The 20,000-nt window shown below is 46.1% G+C and overlaps 2 protein-coding genes across 3 annotated transcripts in view; both read right to left on the reverse strand.

Moving 5' to 3' along the window:
* The window catches only part of ntn2 (netrin 2), a 36,377-nt gene extending 34,970 nt beyond the window's left edge, over window positions 1–1,407 (reverse strand). Inside the window, exon 1 of one of the 2 annotated variants that reach the window (XM_042083219.1) lies at window positions 1,178–1,407. The gene's annotated coding sequence lies outside the window, so the exon portion shown is untranslated. Of the gene's footprint in view, window positions 1–358; window positions 431–1,177 lie in introns of those variants that run through there. The other variant, XM_042083220.1, reaches the window with a different exon arrangement.
* Window positions 1,408–9,784: 8,377 nt separating this feature from the next.
* nog2 (noggin 2) lies at window positions 9,785–12,593 on the reverse strand. The gene has a single exon (XM_042083783.1). The coding sequence runs from the start codon at window positions 11,213–11,215 to the stop codon at window positions 10,559–10,561; it is 657 nt and encodes a 218-aa protein (XP_041939717.1). The 5' UTR covers window positions 11,216–12,593; the 3' UTR covers window positions 9,785–10,558.
* Window positions 12,594–20,000: the final 7,407 nt, after the last annotated feature.

The following is a 20,000-nucleotide window of genomic DNA, read 5'->3' on the forward strand; positions in this document are numbered from 1 at the left end:
ACTTTCTGACACACACATAGACACGCACGGACAAACACCCATACACACATATGCATGCACACACACTCACACACACACATGAGTACCCACACACGCACACACACACACACACATACACTGGTATGCACGCACACACACACACAAACACACACACCTGTGCATTAATTCTCATTTTTGTAAAGATCAGTCATTCTCCAATGTTGGAACCAGCAGCAGAAAAGATCTGCCTACTGAGAAAAGAACTGTCTACCTAGAGTACATTTCCATACTTGCAATGTGATAGAAGGCATTTTTAAGGTGAGAATTTGTGTGTGTGTGTGTGTGTGTTTGTGCGTGCTTCAGAGAAAGAGATAGAGACCTGATGCTGGTAGTGCTGATTCCAGCGATTTCGCTGCTGCGTCCCGGAGCTATTTAAGCCGCTCTAGGCAAAGCTGAGCTGCCAACATCCCCGCGCTCACTCACACACAACCTTTCTCTACCACTTATACTCGCGCCTCTGTTTCACACAAACTCACACAGTGAGTCTTACACACACCTACATACACACACACACACACACAGTGAGTCTTACACACACCTACATGCACACACACACACACAGTGAGTCTTACACACACCTACACGCACACACACACACACACACACACACACAGTGAGTCTTACATACACCTACATGCACACACACACACACATAGTGAGTCTTACATACACCTACATGCACACACACACACACAGCTGTGGAACTCACTTCACTTCATGCGGCAGCCGTCAGAGAAAGAGAAATATAAAGAGTGACGTGCGCATCGGGAGAGCTGGCATGGTAAACTTGCGCAGTGCGGGACATGCGAGGTATTGCTTGGCTTGGCTCCGGGTTCCGGACTCTGGCGAAACGCTCTTGAAGTGCCCATGGGCTCGGTGGTGGAGTGCTTAGTTACCGGTTTAAGACCCTTTTCGTTTTGTTTACTCCGAAACAACATTTATCTTACAAGGGTATCTTTGATTACACACCTGTCTTTCTGACTTGAGCTGTTTTTATTATTAGACTACCTTGTTGCCATTAGTGTGTAGATTTCAACATTCTAAATATATATTTGTCACAGCTATAAGCGTTTGCGGTTCCTCAGTAGGCTAAACAATTAACATTCAAAGTAGAGATTCAGGCGCACATGGAACTTACCAAACTGTTCACTGTATGAACTCTTGCGTCTCTCCGGAGGGTCCCTCAAAACACAAAGCTATGCCCCAAAAAACTAATCAGGTTCTTGAAGATAACGGCTTTTGAACTTCTCCTCCGGGCATCATCGCGGGCAGTGTTATTTGTTCTGAAGTTCCGCTCTTGAGCAACACAAAAAAACGTTACAATCCGTTATAGTGGAGCGACGGGACTGGAGGCTCTACGTGTGTGTAAGACCACGATACGGATCTAAACTGACTGAGGGGAGTGAGGGGGGAAATGATATGAGGGGGAGTGTGTGTGTGCGTGCGCGTGGATGTGTGGGGGAAGAGAGCTCATAGGTGAGAAACTGCTGCACGCGGACAGCCCGGCGTACATAAAGAGCGTTTCAATCAATACCAGACACAGTCAGAGAGAGAGAGAGAGAGACAGTGGTAGAGAGAGGGAGAGAGCGAGCTCTCACACGAGACTTGAACTGGTGAATGTTGATGAAAAAAACTATGACAGATTAAAATGTACCCCAAAATATGTTCATCAATACTTTAAAGTAATTGAGTAATTGAACTCGAAGTCTTTCTGAACGTCTGCTGAGAACAACGGAAACACCGGTTGTATTTGTGTAAATTCACGCGCAAGCATGCTGCTTTCAGTTCTTTCTCTGGAAACCAGATGGCTCGTGTAATAATGAGAACACACACACACGCACAAAAACACGGAACTTGTTGAAAGTGGGTTCTAGGGACCGGAGGGCATACGCGAAAACTGGACACAGATGCGGTTCTTTATAACCTTATTAATTATTATTAAAAACAATCCTCGCAAGCCACGTCGGAGAGGGCTGGTGGCGCTGATGGGTTCCTGCGCTCGCAGGGGGGCACCTCGTCTTGGAACAAGGCCAAGATCCAAGGCTCACATTGCCCGAAGGAACAGAATTGGGAATGTTTGTCATTTATTTAATTATTTGGCCATTTAGCAGGTCACGGTGTGTGTGTGAGCGTGTGTGTGTGTGTGTGAGAGAGAGAGAACTGGATTGTATGTGCGCCCCCCCTCTCTCCCTCTTTGTGTGTGTTACTCTATCATAAGCAGCTCAACATTCCGCTTGTATTTATGGCACCACCCAGTAACGTCTCACCAAGCGTAGCCAAGCAGTGTAATATTTTAATTCTGATATTGAACAATGGAACTTTTAATTAACCAACCAAGGAGGTCCACTTATGTTTGAGGTGTGTATGCAGGTGTGTATGTGTGTGTGTGTGTGTGTGTGTGTGTGTGAGAGAGAGAGAGAGAGAGAGAGAGAGAGAGAGAGAGAGAGAGAGAGAGAGAGAGAGATTTCTTCGTCGAGTGTGCATCTGTCAGTCAGACCTCAGAAGTAGTTGGGACGGCAATTTCTGAATTGTTTCACTAGGCGACACCTGTGTCACCTTATTTTGCTATTGGAAAATGGAGGGAGGGGGGGGGCTTGACACGCTCAGGTCATTATGGGTAGGCCTATACACATTTCATAACAAAAAGAGCCTCACAGTTGCTCATATGCCACAGGATCCATGTCGCGCTCCAAAGAATCACTGGATAAACTCGGTACTTTTCCCTCGATTATCCCGTCTTCAGTTACCAGTCCGCGCCCGGCACCTACTGGCAGAAAGGCGCAAATGCATAATTGAGGCAATTATGAGAACACATTGTGTATCAATTATGAATACAATTATAGAAAGCAGACATATTTTCTTGATATTATCTTTCATACAGAAAAAGCTGGAACTCCAAAATGTAAAATTTGGCAACGCTGATATTGTTCACTTCTTTTGCTCAGACATGAATACAACCCATTTTTTTTTATTTCTGGAGTGCTGTCTCTCCATTCTTGTCCTCTCCATATTCTTTCTGCCCCAGTTCTCTCTGATCCCCTTTCTTTTAAAGGTTGCAGTCAAGTATTAATTACCAGACACTTGTCCAAATCGACTGACACTTGTCCAAATCGACTGACAAAACAAATCTTCAAAAGTTAGAACTTTTGCAATAACAACGTATTACCATCAGTGGTCTCACCACACATGTAAGCTAGCCTGTTGGGGATTATAGTGTGATTGTATAACTATAAAGAATGAAGCGATATGTTGTCAAGAAGCCTCATGCTCAGAGAAACTAATCTGGCCATGAATCATGATAGCCAATGGTAGCCTGCCTACTGCCTAGCTTATCAGCTGAAGGTCGACTGATTCATCGGCACCGACCACAAATTGCAAAATGAATCTGGAGAAGGTGAGGGAGAGAGGGAGGACAGGAATGATCAAAGTGAGTTAGACACCGATACAGAGGAAGAGAAAGAACCAGAGAGAGAAAGAGATAGAAATCAGTGGGAGAAAACCAAGAAAGCAGAGATGAAGTGAAAGGCATAGGAAATACGTTCTTTAAATACAATTTCACTCAGTTGTTTGACAATCAATAAAGTATCTATCTATCTATCTATCTATCTATCTATCTATCTATCTATCTATCTATCTGTCTATCTATCTATCTATCTATCAAACATAGCAGGTGAATTTAGATGGTTGAAATGGACCGCCAGCCACCACCCCATTGCTGAGGTGGGATTGGCTCAACTTTATGGGCAATAAGCCTAAAGACTGTTTACCCAAAAAACTTTTAAGTATGGTTGGCCTTCAGGATGTGCATTATTTTAGCTCATTAATCTATGGAGTTGTGTCATTTAATGACTGAAGTTCAAATCAAAAAGATAACTCTTGACATGCCAATATCTTCTGATGAAAAGATTCAAACATTGTGAAATTTCATCCATGGGAGTTCTGAAATTGACACAGTATATCTTTATACTATGATAGTGCTATATTTTTATACTATGATAGTTTTATACTATGATAGTGCTATATTTTTATACTATGATAGTGCTATATTTTTATACTATGATAGAGCTATATTTTTTATTCTATGAAAGTGCTATATTCTTATACTATGATAGTGCTATATTTTTATACTATGATAATTGTACAAAATCCCTGCTCCTCCCAGCCGTTGTACAACCTGCAACATATCTCATAATATCCTACAATAATGCTATATTTTTATACTATGATAGTTTTATACTATGATAATGCTATATTTTTATACTATGATAGTACTATATTTTTATACTATGATAATGCTATATTTTCTGTGCTCCTTCAGGTTCTTATGTGTGCATGTACAGATCCTATGTACAGAGATGTCTTTTCAAGCCACACACATGAAGATGTCATTTGAAGGCCACACACACAGAAGAGGAGTGAGAGGGCAAATTCCTGGAACAGACGAGAGGCACACATCAAGGTGGGATTTCTGGGGTTAAGAATGAGTAATTAACTCTCCCTACAACTCATATGTATACATACACACACCCCACACTGACTTCCTCACTCGCTTCCTCTCTCTCAAACACACACACACACACACACACACACACACACACACACACACACACACACACACACACACACACACACACATTAAAAATTGAGTCATTAAGGCCAAAGCGTTCTCATCTGGAAGCTCTTCAGCAGGATCTTATTTGAACTCGGTGGGAGTTCTGCAGTTCTGACAGGAGGTTATGGAGGCCTGCTTGAGCAGGAGACCCCCGTCTGGCATCACAACCATCTGATGATCTGATGTCTCATTTAGAAATATCAAAGATTTCCAGATTGTAGAATGACACATGCCCACATGTAGACACACCTCTAATAGTTTAATAACATGGGTTAAACACCATCTAATCAGCATATCTAACAAATCCAAGCATAGCTCCTTCCATGGGGGTCTCTGTCTGAGCTTCATACTGGTCCTGCACACATATACTAATCCACGAGAAAGAAATGGATTGGATAGGATTTTTGGAGGCAGATTTGCTGAAAAAACGTGTAAACCTGTAGAATATGAGAGAGAGAGAGAGAGAGAGAGAGAACTGCATCTTGATGGTTGATGAAACAATGAATACATACATGATCATTTTCCTTTGTTGAGAAGATCAGGGTGAGAAATGAATCCTTCATGATGAACCCATTGATGGCTGGACCAATGTTCTTTTGAATAAAAGATCCTATTGTTGTACTGTAGAAAGGGCAGATTTTTCATGCATCCTTTTTCTGAGCAGTTTAGAGTGAAGAGGCTGCTTTTGTGAATAATGGAGGCATCATTATTTTAATTCAGCATTCTTCCACAAGAGGGAACTGTTGGCAAGGGTTTACAGTGGCACAAGGACCCATAACTTTGTGTGTGACAGTGTGGTTCTATGTTTAAATGTGTGCACGTGTGTGTGCGTGTGTGCATGTGTGTATGTGTGTGTGTGAGTGTATGTATGAGAGAGAGAGAGAGAGATAGAGAGAGATATCAAGAGAGATGTTACCAGGTATATAGCGAACTCTGATGTGACTCAGCATTTACAATGCAATCTAATACTGAGCCCTTAAAATATCTGGGGCTGCTCTGCTCCTATTTAATATGTGATAATACTGCTGCTCTTCAGGCCAAACACACACACACACGCACGCACACATGCACACACACACATACACTCACACACACATTCACACAGAGGCAAGCGCACACACGCACACACTCACTCACACACGCACACACAAACGCGCACACACACACACACACACACACACACACACACACACACACACACACACACACACACACACACACATACACACACACTCAAGCATGCACGCACGCAAATCCAAATACTTTGGGAAGAGTCATTGACAAGGTGGCCGGTTTACAAGGTTTACATACTTTTACAAGTCCATACATTATAAGAGGAAGCATAATTTTTGAAGCTGAACACACAACATGCACACACACACACACACCCACACACACACACACACACACACACACACATACACACACACACACACACACACACACACACAAGCCAGTGTAACTGCAATAGCGAGGCCGCAAATTCAACAATTCATAACAGCTATATTAATCACAATATGAGTTGCACATAGAGTCACGTATACATTCTGCTGGAAATATCACAGTCTCACAAGTTTTATTCCCAAAGCAAAACATTGATATGACTTCTCTATCACGTTCTGTCCTGCTTTCTCTCTCTCTTTCTTTTTCTGTGTGTGTGTGTGTGTGTGTGTGTGTGTGTAGTGGTTCATGTCTATTATTCAGTTAAACACCCTTGATATGGAAGAATATGTTGCCATAGAAACAGTGTGTTTAGAGTGTGATTCCTGGGCTGGGGAAAATCTATTCTTAGCCCCTCCCCCCCCACCCCCCCTCTCTCTCTCTCTCTTACACACACACACACACACACACACACACACACACACACACAAACACACACACACACACACACACACACACACACACACACACACACACACACACACACACAGAGACACTCACTCACATTACTGTAATACTTCATAATACCTCCACTAGTCGTCTCTGTCTCCATGCTGTGATTGTGGATTCAGAGCTGAGAGGTCTGAGCAGTAGATGTATAATGAACTAATGCGTCTTATGCGTTTCTCTTGAAGAGGCTAGGCAAAAGGGATGAGGGAAATAAAGGGTTGTGTTGCTATGGTAACTACACTATTAAAAGTGCAACCCTCCTTGTGTTTTCCCCTGATGCAGTTAGTCTCTCCTCTTCTCTCTCTCTCTCTTTTCTCTCTCTCCTCTCTCTCTGCTTTACTTCCCTCAAATTCAGTCACCCTTCCTCTCTCTCTCTCTCTCTCTTACTCCTTGAGTGCTTCCAAGCATACCTCTCTGAGAGCACAGGGCGTCCAAGACCTCTGGTGAGAGAAATTTCTGCTCTCTGGCTCCCTCTAATGGTGCTCTGCCACACTGACTGCTGAGTGTTAGAAGGTTGATGATGAGATTAGATGTTCCACAGGACTGATGTTTCACAGCCTCACCAGATAAGAAATGCTGAACCTTCAGAGCTACCACAGTCAGCACACTTTGCTTAGAGTGATGTCTGAACATCTGAGATACTGACACCTTGTGAAGACAAGTAGTGTATTTGAAGAATAAACATATAAAATACAATTTCCTGACATGCATTAGTATTTATTAGGGGGCAGCCGTGGCCCACTGGTTAGCACTCTGGACTTGTAACCGGAGGGTTGCCGGTTCGAGCCCCGAACAGTGGGCCGCGGCTGAAGTGCCCTTGAGCAAGGCACCTAACCCCTCACTGCTCCCCGAGCGCCGCCGTTGAAGCAGGCAGCTCACTGCGCCGGGATTAGTGTGTGCTTCACCTCACTGTGTTCACTGTGTGCTGAGTGTGTTTCACTAATTCACCGATTGGGTTAAATGCAGAGAGACCAAATTTCCCTCACGGGATCAAAAAAGTATATATACTTATACTTATACTTATACTGTATTGTACTTATGTGGTGTGTCACTGTTCTATCTTGGATTATAGCGCACATAGACTGGTGAGTATTGGCATGGGGAATCTCTTGGGATGGGTTTGTTTTCCATGATAGTGTACTATCCATAATGTTATCTGTAAGCCATTCTATAGTTAATATAAATATATAAGTTAACATAAATGTAACCTGTAAACAGAATCTTTGTGCATTTTGAAGGTGCTGCCTGCTCACTCACTAGCACACTGAGTAATGTAATTAATATCCTTGATACTGACACACCCGGCAAACAGGAAACATTTGTAAAAAAGAAAATCAGTGTTTTTGAATACACTTACACAGACATGCACAGGTTGCTGTGAAAGTCTACCAGATGGGTTCGAGGAATGTTCCCCATGTATGTTTACTCCATGTATGTTTACAGCATTGAGGGCTGGTAAAACACTGACTGGGTAGCACTACCATAATTTAACACCACTGTAGTCACCCCTTGAATAGTTGTTTTGGCATGCTTGTTCCTGTTATAATTGTAAGTCTGAATATGATCATGTCCTTAAAAAAACAATATGGCAGTCAAAACTCAAATCTCATCCTGGGTTTGATGATCATGCAGGGCTTCTACCTCTAATAGTAAAAATTACTATTTGGAGTGAGCGCATTTTCAACTAAGGGAAAACTTAAATGCATCACCTATCTGGGTCCTAAGCTCTGACGTTTATGCTTCTTAAGATCTTAGGGAGGGTGATTATATCTTCATGAAGGACCTAATTAAAAAGATCTGCTGATAATATTGATTATTAATGTTTTATAATAGTTTCCTTATTCCTGTTTTAAATAGTGTTATTTTTATGGGTGCCTCTGCCCTTAGTGAAATTGGAAGGGTGGGCTGAAGGGACGTAAAAAGTTTTGGCATATAGAGTGCGACAACCTGAAGGTAAATTTGGTCGCAGGCGAATCTGAATGCGCTTATGTTATTAGTGTGCGCGACTCGAAATGTGTGGCGGCAGAGGCTCGAGCTGCAGAGATTGGCTTTCACGCTCCAGCAAGAGACTGCTGCACGCCGAAAAGCTGAAAGGGTTACTGTTTCACACACACACACACACACACACGCACACACACACACGCTGGGGAGAGGGCCCGGCTCGGTGGCGCCGTGGCGTCACAGGCGCAGCCTCCAAAACCCCGAGACATCATCAAGAAAGGAGCTGACAGCGGGGAACACACACACGCACACATTCTCCCTCACACACACAGACACACACTACGTACAGGCCCTCCTGTGTATCTGTCACAATAACCACACGGCGAGTGACAAATCCAACCCTAACCGCAGACACACACACATATACACACACAAATACACACATGGGGCTGTTTTCTCGGTTGCAGTTTAACGTTTTAATAACAGCTGCTTTGGCTGGTTTATTTTACTTCGCTTGCGGTAACCTAGATCGTGAAGAACACAGACGCGGTCAGGATTGCATTGCGCGCGGGCGCGCGTCTGATAGGGCTTTATTAGACTATATCTCTTTAACTGGTAGACAGCTCACCCGCCCGCTAATTGATAGTCTGGTACCGTCACAACCAGTTCACCATTGTAAGAGATCGCGCTTTTGTGTCACCGAGATTTGGATTTGGCAGAGTAGCCACTGTCACATTTTCCACCGATCCAGTAAACTACTCCATTCCACACATTTCGCTCAGGAGAGTTTTAAATAAGTTTTTTTTTCTTGCTGTGGGAGCCAGAGGACTCGTCTTTAGCAGGCTGTACTATTTCACCGTTGACAGTGTTTGAAATGACCGAATGATATTTTACCGTTATGTTAACACACTTGCGCAGATAGGGAGCGGGTTACGTACGGACTCCTCGACCCGACTCCAGCAGCTCGTACAATGAATAACTGCTCTGTCGCGAGGCGCTCTAGGTATGTGCCCCGTGTTACACAACCCAATAAATCAGACGGTCCTAAACTCGCGCTCACACACGCGCCACACGGGCTCGCGCTCTCTGTGCATTCAGCCCGGGACGTCTCAAACCCATAACACGCCCCCAACACACCATACCAGCAACACACGTCACCTCCAAGACCTCAGTACCATAGAAAGGGTGGCATATTCGCACGTTTTCAGAAGACTGAGACTTTTACATGCTTGAAAACATAGACTTTATTGTCTAAACGCGTAATCATGACCATTAACACCGATAAGTTTTATTTATGCTTTTTATTTTTTTATTTTAGAAATATTCAAGTAAACATCATCTTCCATATTTATCCGGTATATTCTGCTAAACCATCCCTTTACAGCCGCTATAATCACAACCGTTAAAATAATAAATAAGAGTTCTGTGGAACCTTTCTACAATACTATAGGTATTCCAAAAGCTGAGTTCACGCCTTTATATATAATTTTATCCTCAACTTTTCATTTAATTATTATTATTACTGATATTAATAATATACATAGAAAAAACTCTAGGCAGCATTGCAGTGAAACAACAGTCAGCATTACTGTTCAGTTGAAAAAAGTGAACTTCTTGGAGAAGTGTATGCATTCCATCTTCGGATAAAAAAAAAAAAAAACACCTAAAAGGTCTTCTGTGTGAAGTGCCGACTCCCCCGCCAGGGCTCAATTCAAACATGGTCCTGTTCAATACACAAAAATAGCTGCTTTCGCTTCTCTTAAATATATACAATGTTGGTATTTCAATTAAAATGCTATATAAAAAAATAGATTCGCTATGGTGCCCACATCAGTGACAGTTTAAACAGTGCAATAAAAAACGGCTTATTTCTTTTTTATTTCCAGTCCACGTACATGCGTCCGCCGGGACACCCACACGACCACACACGACACACAGGCCCACACATTCACGTTCCCTCTGCTTTATGTGTTTCCCACTTTCTGTATCCCCCCTCCCAAACACACACTCACACGCATACACACTCACGCAGACACACACATACACACACACACACACACATAGCTCCTCGCTCATTCAGCATTGGCACTTGCACTCGGAGATGATCGGGTATTGCACCGGTATCCACGTGCAGTATTTTTGCCGCAGGAACCCTTGGCAGTACCATCGGAGGAAGGTCTTGGTGATGGATTTCACCGGTTTGCAGAACATGCCCTCTGGGAACGAGCACGAGCGCTCGCTGAAGCAGTTCGCTTCTTTGATGTAGCGCGGCCAGAAGCGCACGCCCAGGTCTTTCCATGCGTACACCACTGGACAGTGCGTGTACGTCCACAACCACTGCAAGAACTTCCGTCGGGCCTTCTTGCCCACTTTGACCCGTTTGCCATATGGCGTCTCAGACAGGTCCAGCTTTTTTATTTCGTTTGGCATCGGGCCGTGTACACGCAGCTCGAGCTGCGTGTGTGAGAGGTTGAGCTGCGCTGGCGCGCTGATGGACATGAAGTTAGGGTCAAAGTTGCTTCCAAGCTTTTTCCGCAGTGTCCTTTCCACCAAGTCCTGTTCGCGCGGGTCGTACTCTGGGTCTGGGTCCTCATGCAGGCCTGGTACTGGGAGATGGTCGCTTGGGGATGGCCTGAGTCGATAATGCGGCAGGTAATGCTGGCAAGAGCCCAGGTGAGCAGACAGTAGTGTCAGCAGCAGCAGCGGCAGCAGCATCTGGAGGGAGCAGCCCATGTCTGGCTGTCTGTTTTTCTGTGTTAGAGTAGCCTATGTGTGGAGGTGAACTTGTGTGTCCCTTAGTCCAGTATGCTTCGGGTGAAAGTGTTTTAATGTCGCCTCTCGTTAGTGCGCTACTGGGATCTTTGAACTGTGGCGCCCGGGAACGGCATAAATAGTCGAAGCCAGGAGCACGGGCAAGACGATACTTTTAATAGACCGCGTGGCGGTTTGAATGACACACTGGAGCAGGAGTGCGTTCTTTTTAGGGATCCTCCGGATGGGACCTCGCGCCAAACTCAAAATGATGCAATTCTCGGACGCGTATTCTATGTGAAGTCAAATAATTAAAAACAACATAGCAAAACTGCAGCACATTAAAAATGGCGTCACCACCCCCTCTCTCCTTTAGTTTCTCCAATAAAAAAGAGGGCGAGAAAGAGTGAGTAGAAAAAAATCACTTCGGATTTCTGGGGGTTGCCATGGTTACTCTGGAGACTCGAAGCAGCCTCGGCAGACTGTCTAGACTTTCTGACGGAGGTTTGGGGCTTGTGCTGCATGGAATGAAGGGCAACTATACAACCGAAGAAAGAGTACAGAAAAAGAGGAGAGGCCCTCGCCCACCGTTTCCGTTACCGTGAGAAAGAGCCCCACAAAAGAGGATCTGAGCACGTTTGAAATGTCACCGGCCCGGGAATGAGGGCAGTCCCAGCCAATGTTATTTTTACGCTGTGCTTTTATGAACGCCTCTCTCTGTCACAGTGGCCAGGGTGTTCAGGCTCCACAGCGACCCGACGCCAGGGCGCGATCCATGGGTTAAAATAGTCCAACTTGCCTTAGCACCAGTGCAATATTCCACACTTGATTGGTTTTCTTGTGCTTTTTTCAGCCGCCGTTGTCCACGTTTCACCAATACCGAGAGCGTCCCTTTTGCATTCACTGAAAGCCTGTGGCAAGAACCTACTCAATGGTGATGAATGTATTCCGTCTCAGCACAGAATGCGATAACCAGTTCTACCTGGGTCCGACCGCGGAAAGTTGTTCCACTAGCCTACAAACTTTTTTGCACAAAATATTCTCGAAGCGCAACCAGTTGCATTTCGTGATAGTTTAAGGACAGTTCAAACAGGCTAGTGAAGACCAATTGTTTCCCGTCTTTCCCGTGTAGTGACACCGAATACTTTTCGATGTCTCCAAAGGAATCTCTGAGACCCTCACTCACGCGCTGTCAGCGGAGATTCCCGTGGGAGCGCGTGGCTTGAAACGGTAGCTCCACTCCGGTAGTCGCTGGAGGACCTCAAGTTCTCTAGCGTGCGCTTCGCTTATAGGCACACCAAGTGTGTGTGTCTGCCGCGGGCTTAGCGAAGTCCCAAGTTAAATATCCACCTCCGACGGCAGCAAGTGTCAACGGGTCCTGCCCACCGCGACTGCTTTCATTCTGACTGACAGATGCCCCCCTCCCTCTCTCTCTCTCTCTCTCTCTCTCTCTCTCTCTCTCTCTCACACACACACACACCCCTCCCACCACAGGCGTAGAAAAATATCGACCACAATCATTCTGTACCCGTTGGGTCCTAAAGTAGCCGATTAGCGCACAACACATATACTTTTTCCATATTGTGCAAATTGCATTACTTTATAAAGCGCGCAGCCTCCCAATTTCACCATGGCCACTTGAGCCCTCACCTTCCAGCCATCTGGAACATTTAAGAATGTCTGTCTTCTCGTGTAACAGTCTTTTTGTAAGTGTGTGTGTGTGTGCGTGTGTGTACGTGCGTGCGTGCGCGTATAACCTATGTGCGTATGTGTGTGTGTGTGCATGCGTATGAGTGTGTGTATGCATGCGTGTGTGTGTGTGACAGAAAGAGGGAGAGAGCCAGAGAGAGTTAATTGGTTCAATCTGAAAGTCTTTCCTTAACCGGACCACTTAAGTGCTTCCCAATTTATATGAAACCCCGCGAGATAAATGGGAAGCATTAAGTGTCGTCCCCGTCAGTTCCCCTGGCAAACGTGCGCTACACCCAACCTTTTGTTCCACCGCTGCTCGAATTCCCCTGAACCGGAATCGGCGCGGTGAACTTTGGGGTCAGCAAATAAGAGCGCAATTAAGCATCTAAATGAGGCGGGATGGTCGGCTGTAACCTTTCCCACCGAGAAGCGCCGGGGTAATTAAAACGCAATGCTGCGCTCAGACATTAATTTCGGCCACCACTAACACAATCATACAGAATGCTTTAAGTCTGGTATAATGACAACGCATAGGTTATGTTGCGCCTGGGTCTCTCCTTCATTGTCCTGTGGTGTTTATTTCTGTAGGCCTGCACATTTTTCAACCAGGAGCGATATGTTTACCGAGGGGCCTCCACTCCAACCAGAGGCCGTTCAGTGATATCAACACGGCGCTCCGCTGGCAATAGTTACGGCGTCAGTCTTCTCATTTCACAGGAATGGACGAGCAGACCCTCGAAAGCCCACAGATCACAGCCTGAGGAAAACGCTTTTGGGCCCGGATCAGTGTTGAATACCACGGTGATTTGCTGAGGGTTCTGATCAAATTTGGATTTGACAGGGAGGCATACTAGAATCCCCTTGGAGAGTTGCAGCCAGCGGCGTAGCCTCGGAGCCTGGCTCGGCAGACAGGCTGTCTGCTGGCCGACTGCGGTTTCCAAGCGGAGTTATGGCAGTTTTCTAAGCAGCCACTAGGCGGCACAGGGCCAGCACAGAGCTGCAGAGGAGTTCCACCCAACTGTGTCTTCGCCTCGCGTTGCAAGCGCATTCATGGCCAGAGGTTTTTCCACGTTCTCGTGTAGGAGATCAGTTTGTCTTTGTTCTTAGTCTAGATCAGCATTGTGCCTAAAGAGACCCGGAGCAGGGACAGCTGTCAACACCAACCTCTCGCCCTCAAGCGGAACCACATCAAATGCCATGGAGCATGATTACACAAACGTGATTATCCGCTTCACTTAACAAGCTGTCATTGAGGGCCGTCGTGAGCATCATTGTCTCCAAAGATACAGTACATGTCAAATGTTTAAGACATTTGAATAGTTATATTTTCTTAGGTAACATCTGTAGAATCATTACAATGAGCAGTTTATGAAAGAATGTAAAATATTCAAAAGACTTTTCAGAACAACGTGCAAATCTTACATCCCAGGCTAAAATAACTTGATTGTATAAAGACTATAGTTGATTGTGTATAAAAAGTATAACTCATATATTTATAATTATGTGGATTAAACATCACACTTGGTGTTCTCACACAAGCATAGTTTCTTAAATGTTGCTGCCAATCAGGAGGCTAGCTCGGTTAACAGGATCAGTAATTAACTAAAGCTCATAAATTCATCATTCCTGACGGTATGGCAGTAGAAAACAGAAAATATGCCCAGGTAAACAAAGACACTGACCACTTGTAATCACTTTAGGAAATGAGGGTCAGACTGCAGGAACTTTTTTAGCATCTGAAAGAGCGGAGCCCAAGCAATTTGAGGGAACCACCCCAGTCATGGGCCAAATGTGCAAGAGAGGAAGGGCCAGACTAGGTCAAGCAGGCCTAAATGCCCCTATACAACAGACCACACATATAAAACACAAATACACAACACAAATAACACACATTTGCCTATCCACTGATAAGGAGGCGAATACACATTACTGAAAATGCCTCTCCGCGCACACACATTCTAACACGATTAGGACACACACATGCTGTGACATTATTTCTTGGAGGGGAGAAAGGCTGATGTGGAGTGAGGGGCTAGTTCAGTAGTTAGCATAATAATGACCATACAGAGAAGGGGAAGAGAGGAGACAGAACTTCCTGTCAATTAATTACAGAACTCTCTCTCTCTCCCTTCCTCTCTCTCCTTCTCTCTCCTTCTCTCTCTCTCTCTCTCGATGTCATTACCTTCCTCTGCTGCGGATGTCACCGTGTCCCTCCCCCTAATCAGTAGTCCTGGGGGCAGAGTTGACTAAGCTCCCCCACAGGGGTGAGCTCACTCTATTGTAGACCTAAACTTGTGTGTGTGTGTGTGTGTGTGTGTGTGTGTGTGTGTGTGTGTGTGTGTGTGTGTGTGAGTGTGTGAAAGTAACCTTAGAGTGGGTGTTTTCAGAGCCACAGTAGCCCAGCGAGGGAGGCCTTCCCCGGCGACACCAGCCATTACTACAGATAAACGAAAAGAAACAAAAGGATGAGGCGCAATGCGGGAGGAGAAAAGGTAGCAGAGGCGCTGGCGACGGGTGATGGATGCGGGGGGCGGGGGGGTGGGGGGTGCCGTGGAGGTGGGGGTGTCTCCGAGGGTGGCGCTGTGTTGTGGAATGGCTAATTAAATAATACCATAAAGAGGGCCAGCTTTAATGAAGCCGGCCGGGCCGAAGCAGCGGGGGGAGCCGGGGTGAAAATTGGCCGTGTAAAACAAGCAGGCAGAGCCCTGCCACTGGGCCGCCTTTCTTCACGCTCCCTTAGAGCTCAATGAGCTGTGTGGCCCCAGGTCATCATAGGCCAAACAAGCCACTGATAGATAGAGGGAGGGAGGGAGAGAGAGAGAGAGAGAGAGAAGGAGGGAAAGAGGGAGGGAAGGAGAGAGAGAGAGGGAGGGAGGGAGAGAGAGGTGGAGAGGGCCAGACTTACTGTCTACTCTCCGTAAACCAATAGGGAGTTGAGCGAGGGAGGAAGACAGGGGGGAAAGAAAAGGGTGGAAAGCCGAGGGGAAAGGAGGAGGAGAGGAGAGGAGGAGAGGAGAGGAGAGGGGGAGAGGAGAGGGGTGGGGGACTCCTCTCTCTCTCTCTCTCATGCTACATGCAGCAGTGTGCACTGGGCAGGCTGTTTCCCTTGGATCAGTCAGCGCTGGAAGGGATTTGAGCAGTGCTCAGGAAGATGAGAGGCCACAGATTGTTTGATACATATCCATAGATAGAAAGATGGAATGATGGAGACACTGATAGATATTTTCATTTATTAACAGAGTGAAGAAAGAAAGGGAAGTCTAGATATCACTCATGGTGTTCGCTGTTGTCTTTGTTTACACTTTCATGCTCAGCAACGAAAGATGTTCCTCCCATGAACTTTGTTGTAGCACAGTGGCCAATCCCCCAAAACACATGCTTGTGTGCATGCTCATTTACACACACACACACACACACACACACACACACACACACACACACACACACACACACACACACACACACACACACAAACATGCAAAACACACAGAAAAGACCTCCCACACCACAGACAAACAGCCCCCTGAAATCCTAGTGAGTTTTTCACACCCCTGTTCTTGAAGGCTCCTCTCCTCTTTAGCCCATACACCCCCCCCCCCTCCCTCCACACACACACACACTCCCTGCTAACCCAAAGCAGATGCTTGACAGACAGAAGGAAATCTGGGCCCCGTTAGCTGCCACGTTTGAAGATTTTTCTCTTTATTCTTTATAAAGGTTTTCACTAAATAGCCAGTAAACAGCTTCAAAGTGTCATTTTTTTCCCTGACGACAACAAAAAGAGAGAATTATAAATTGTCCAGAACTCATGGCTCGTATCTCGTTGTACAGGCAATGGGAACCCTGACGATTAGACATACAAACATACATGTGCAAACACACACACACACACACACACACACACACACACAAATACACATATATACACATATATTCATACACACACACACACACACACACACACACACACACATACCCACATACACCTTCACATGGTTCCTCTGTCTCTATCTACGTCCACACTATTCTATTTTCATTTTCAGACGTCGTCTCATTTTAAATAAGTTGTCTGCTCACACGCGTGTGCAATTTCAGAATCTTGTGTGCATGGGACACCTATAGACAGTACGGGGGAGAAGCCCAGGGTTGGGTGGGTGGGTAGGGGGCACCTGAAGTGTGGATTACTTGACCATTCGCACAAATCACATGACCATTCACGTCATTGTCTGCATTGTAAAATGCATAATTTGGCTGCCAGGCTAATAGTGGAAGTTGAACTGAATAATGGAGAGATTACGGATTTGTACATCATCGTTTTCAGATTATTGCGGATTCACGGTCCACAGTAAAACGCAAAGCTGGAATTGTCAAATCGTTCCATTTCGGGAACTCGAACATGCAGGAGTAGTGTAGATGAGAGGTGAAAGCGTACCAAAAGTATTTCAGAATCAAACACAAACGAAGTACCAAGATGTAGCCTCAGACACAGCTCAGTCCCTCCAGCTCTCTCTCTCTCTCTATTGAGGCGTTTTATGGAGGTTTAGTGAGGGTCCACACTGCAATGTTTCAGAGCACCAGGACCACACACTCCTCTCTTGAATAGGTGTGTGTGCATCTTCATGTGCATTGTGTAAATGGTTTACACTAATAATGGCAAATAAGGAATGTGGAGACAACAGACTCACACCTGAGTCCCGTTAGGTGTTGGCTTTGATTCACTCAAAGTCAACACGTGAGCTCGGTCGTTTGCTGCTATCTTGGCGGTAACTGTGTGAACAGTCTGAACAGTCATGCTAACTAATGAATCAACACCATTGAGTTTGATATCTAGTTTCAGTGTTTGTCCAGATCAGTCTACAACCAAAACCCCAAGCTCAGTGTGTAGAGTGGATATTGATGAGCAGGACTAAACACTCTGAAGACCCCACCCACCCCTCCACCCCTCCACCCCTCACTCCCCCGGCCCCACCGAGATCAATGACGCGCATGCCGCCACATAAATTTGGGGCCTCCACGTCAATTTTTTATTTTTTTTTGCCAAGGAACCATGCCAAGTGTATGGCGAAGTGTGTGTGTGTGCGCAGACGTCCAGACGCGCTTTGAAGCTGGGGAGGATCAGAGGCGTGTGGTGGGGGGTCTGCGAGGGGCTTTGAGGGACCAGGGCTCAGACTGACAGCTCGCGCAGCCAGCCTTTTGTTTGAGACAGAGCCGCATGCCCTTTGCTGTGTGTGTGAGTGTGTGTGTGTGTGTGTGTGTGTGTGTGTGTGTGTGTGTCCATGCACTTGTATGTGCTCACATCCCCCCTCTGCCCGATCCATTTGAAATGACGACACTCAACATGGGACTTGGACGCTAAAGATTCCATGGGTTCCTGCATCGCATTTGTATCTATCTGTATGTGTGCATGCATGTGTTTGTTTATGTGAAAAAGCTTTGGAGGAAAAGTATGTGTGTGTGTGTGTGTGTGAGTGAACTCCTTCATTCCAAGTGGACAAGAGCTCCCATGGCTTCCAATCAGTGTGTTAAAGGTGGACAGGAGGAGAGGGCCAAGGGGAGTGTGTGGGTATTGTGCCCCCATTCATCCAGGCCTCCCCCCTTCCCCCTCCTGTGTAATGATCTCCGGACTGGTTTAATTAGGACGCAATGTGTGTGTGTGTGTGTGTGTATGTGTGTGTGTGTGACCTCACCGCATTCCTGCTTGATTACCCTCATTCATGCCCCCCTCCCCAAAATTACAATAGGAGGAGAATCTCTCTCTCTCTCTCTCTCTCTCTCCCTTATACACAAACATCTTTCTCACCCATGGAGATAAAGAGGGATGGAAAAAAGAGGCACCACCAATGTGAGAAAGAGTAAGAGAGGAAAGGAAACCGAGAGAGAGAGAGAGAGGGAGAGAGAGAGAGAGAGAGGGAGAGAGAGAGAGAGAGAGAGAGAGGGAGAGAGAGAGGGAGAGAGAGAGAGAGGGGTGAAGGGGGAAGAATGCCAGCGTGTCTTTTCTCCACTCTTGAGAGGGCATTCCAGTCAGTGGGAGGGCGGGTGCCAACCTTCCCCACGGCTACATGACATCATTGGCCAACAGCCTGATCTTCAGCTCTGAGAACTCCCTCCCTCCCTCTCTCTCTCCCTCTCTCCCTCTCTCTCTCCCTCCCTCTGCCTATCCCTCCCTCCATCTCTCCTTCAATCTAGATCAAATCACTCCAATCAAACTTTATTGGTGAAGTTGGGAAAGTGAAAACATTCAAGAGCCCTCAGATAATATTACATGACACTGAGCATGAGCTGGAGTGACATCTAACTGGCGCCACACAGAAATCAGAATCTTTGAAAACATCTATAATAAGAGTATCTTTGCACATGCCTCTCTCTTTCTCTCTCGCAGTGGCCTGAGTGGTCAGTCAGTCGGTAACGTTAGTCCTGTCGAACATGAGGTCCTGCCAGGTTGTCTGGGTATGAGGTAGCTGGTCATCTTTGCGTTGCCCGACACTGGGGCTGCTGGCCTGCATTACTCATCGGCTACACTCTGTTGACTGGCAGGGAAGACGATCTGTCTAGAAATATGTGTTTGTGTATGTGTGTGTATGTGTGTGTATGTGTGTGTGTGTGTGTGTGTTTGTGTGTGTATGTGTGTGTGTGTGTGTGTGTGTGTGTGTGTGTGCGCGAGTGTGCACGAGTGTGCGTCTCACCAGGTCTGTGTGTTTAAGAGTGAGGAATGTCCTTCTACTGTAAATCACTTGAGACAGTGGAGCATGCGTCTGTGTGTGAGTGGGTCTATCCATCTGTAAACCAGAACTGCAGCCCACTGATGTCGACAAATATCAAACTGTGCCCTCTGACACGGGTGTGTGGGAGACCAGGCAGAAGGGCACCGAGGTGACGGAGTGTGTGTGTGTGTGCAGGGATGCCATGCGTTGCGGGATGTTTGTGCAGAATGTCTCGCCGTGGTGAAAGCACACACACACAACGGGGAGGTAAGGGTGGGCTGGTGTGTGCGTGTGTGTGTGTGTGTGCGTGTGTGTGTGAGTGTGAGTGTGAGTGTGTGTGCGCTGGGATGTTCCGATTGTTGACTGGCGCTGGT

The sequence above is a fragment of the Alosa sapidissima genome, chromosome 24, assembly GCF_018492685.1.
Source record: "Alosa sapidissima isolate fAloSap1 chromosome 24, fAloSap1.pri, whole genome shotgun sequence".
Lineage (NCBI taxonomy): Eukaryota > Metazoa > Chordata > Actinopteri > Clupeiformes > Clupeidae > Alosa > Alosa sapidissima.

Bases quoted from the DNA above. Each gene is read 5' to 3' on its own strand.
- nog2 (XM_042083783.1), bottom strand. From the start codon at position 11,215: ATGGGCTGCTCCCTCCAGATGCTGCTGCCGCTGCTGCTGCTGACACTA.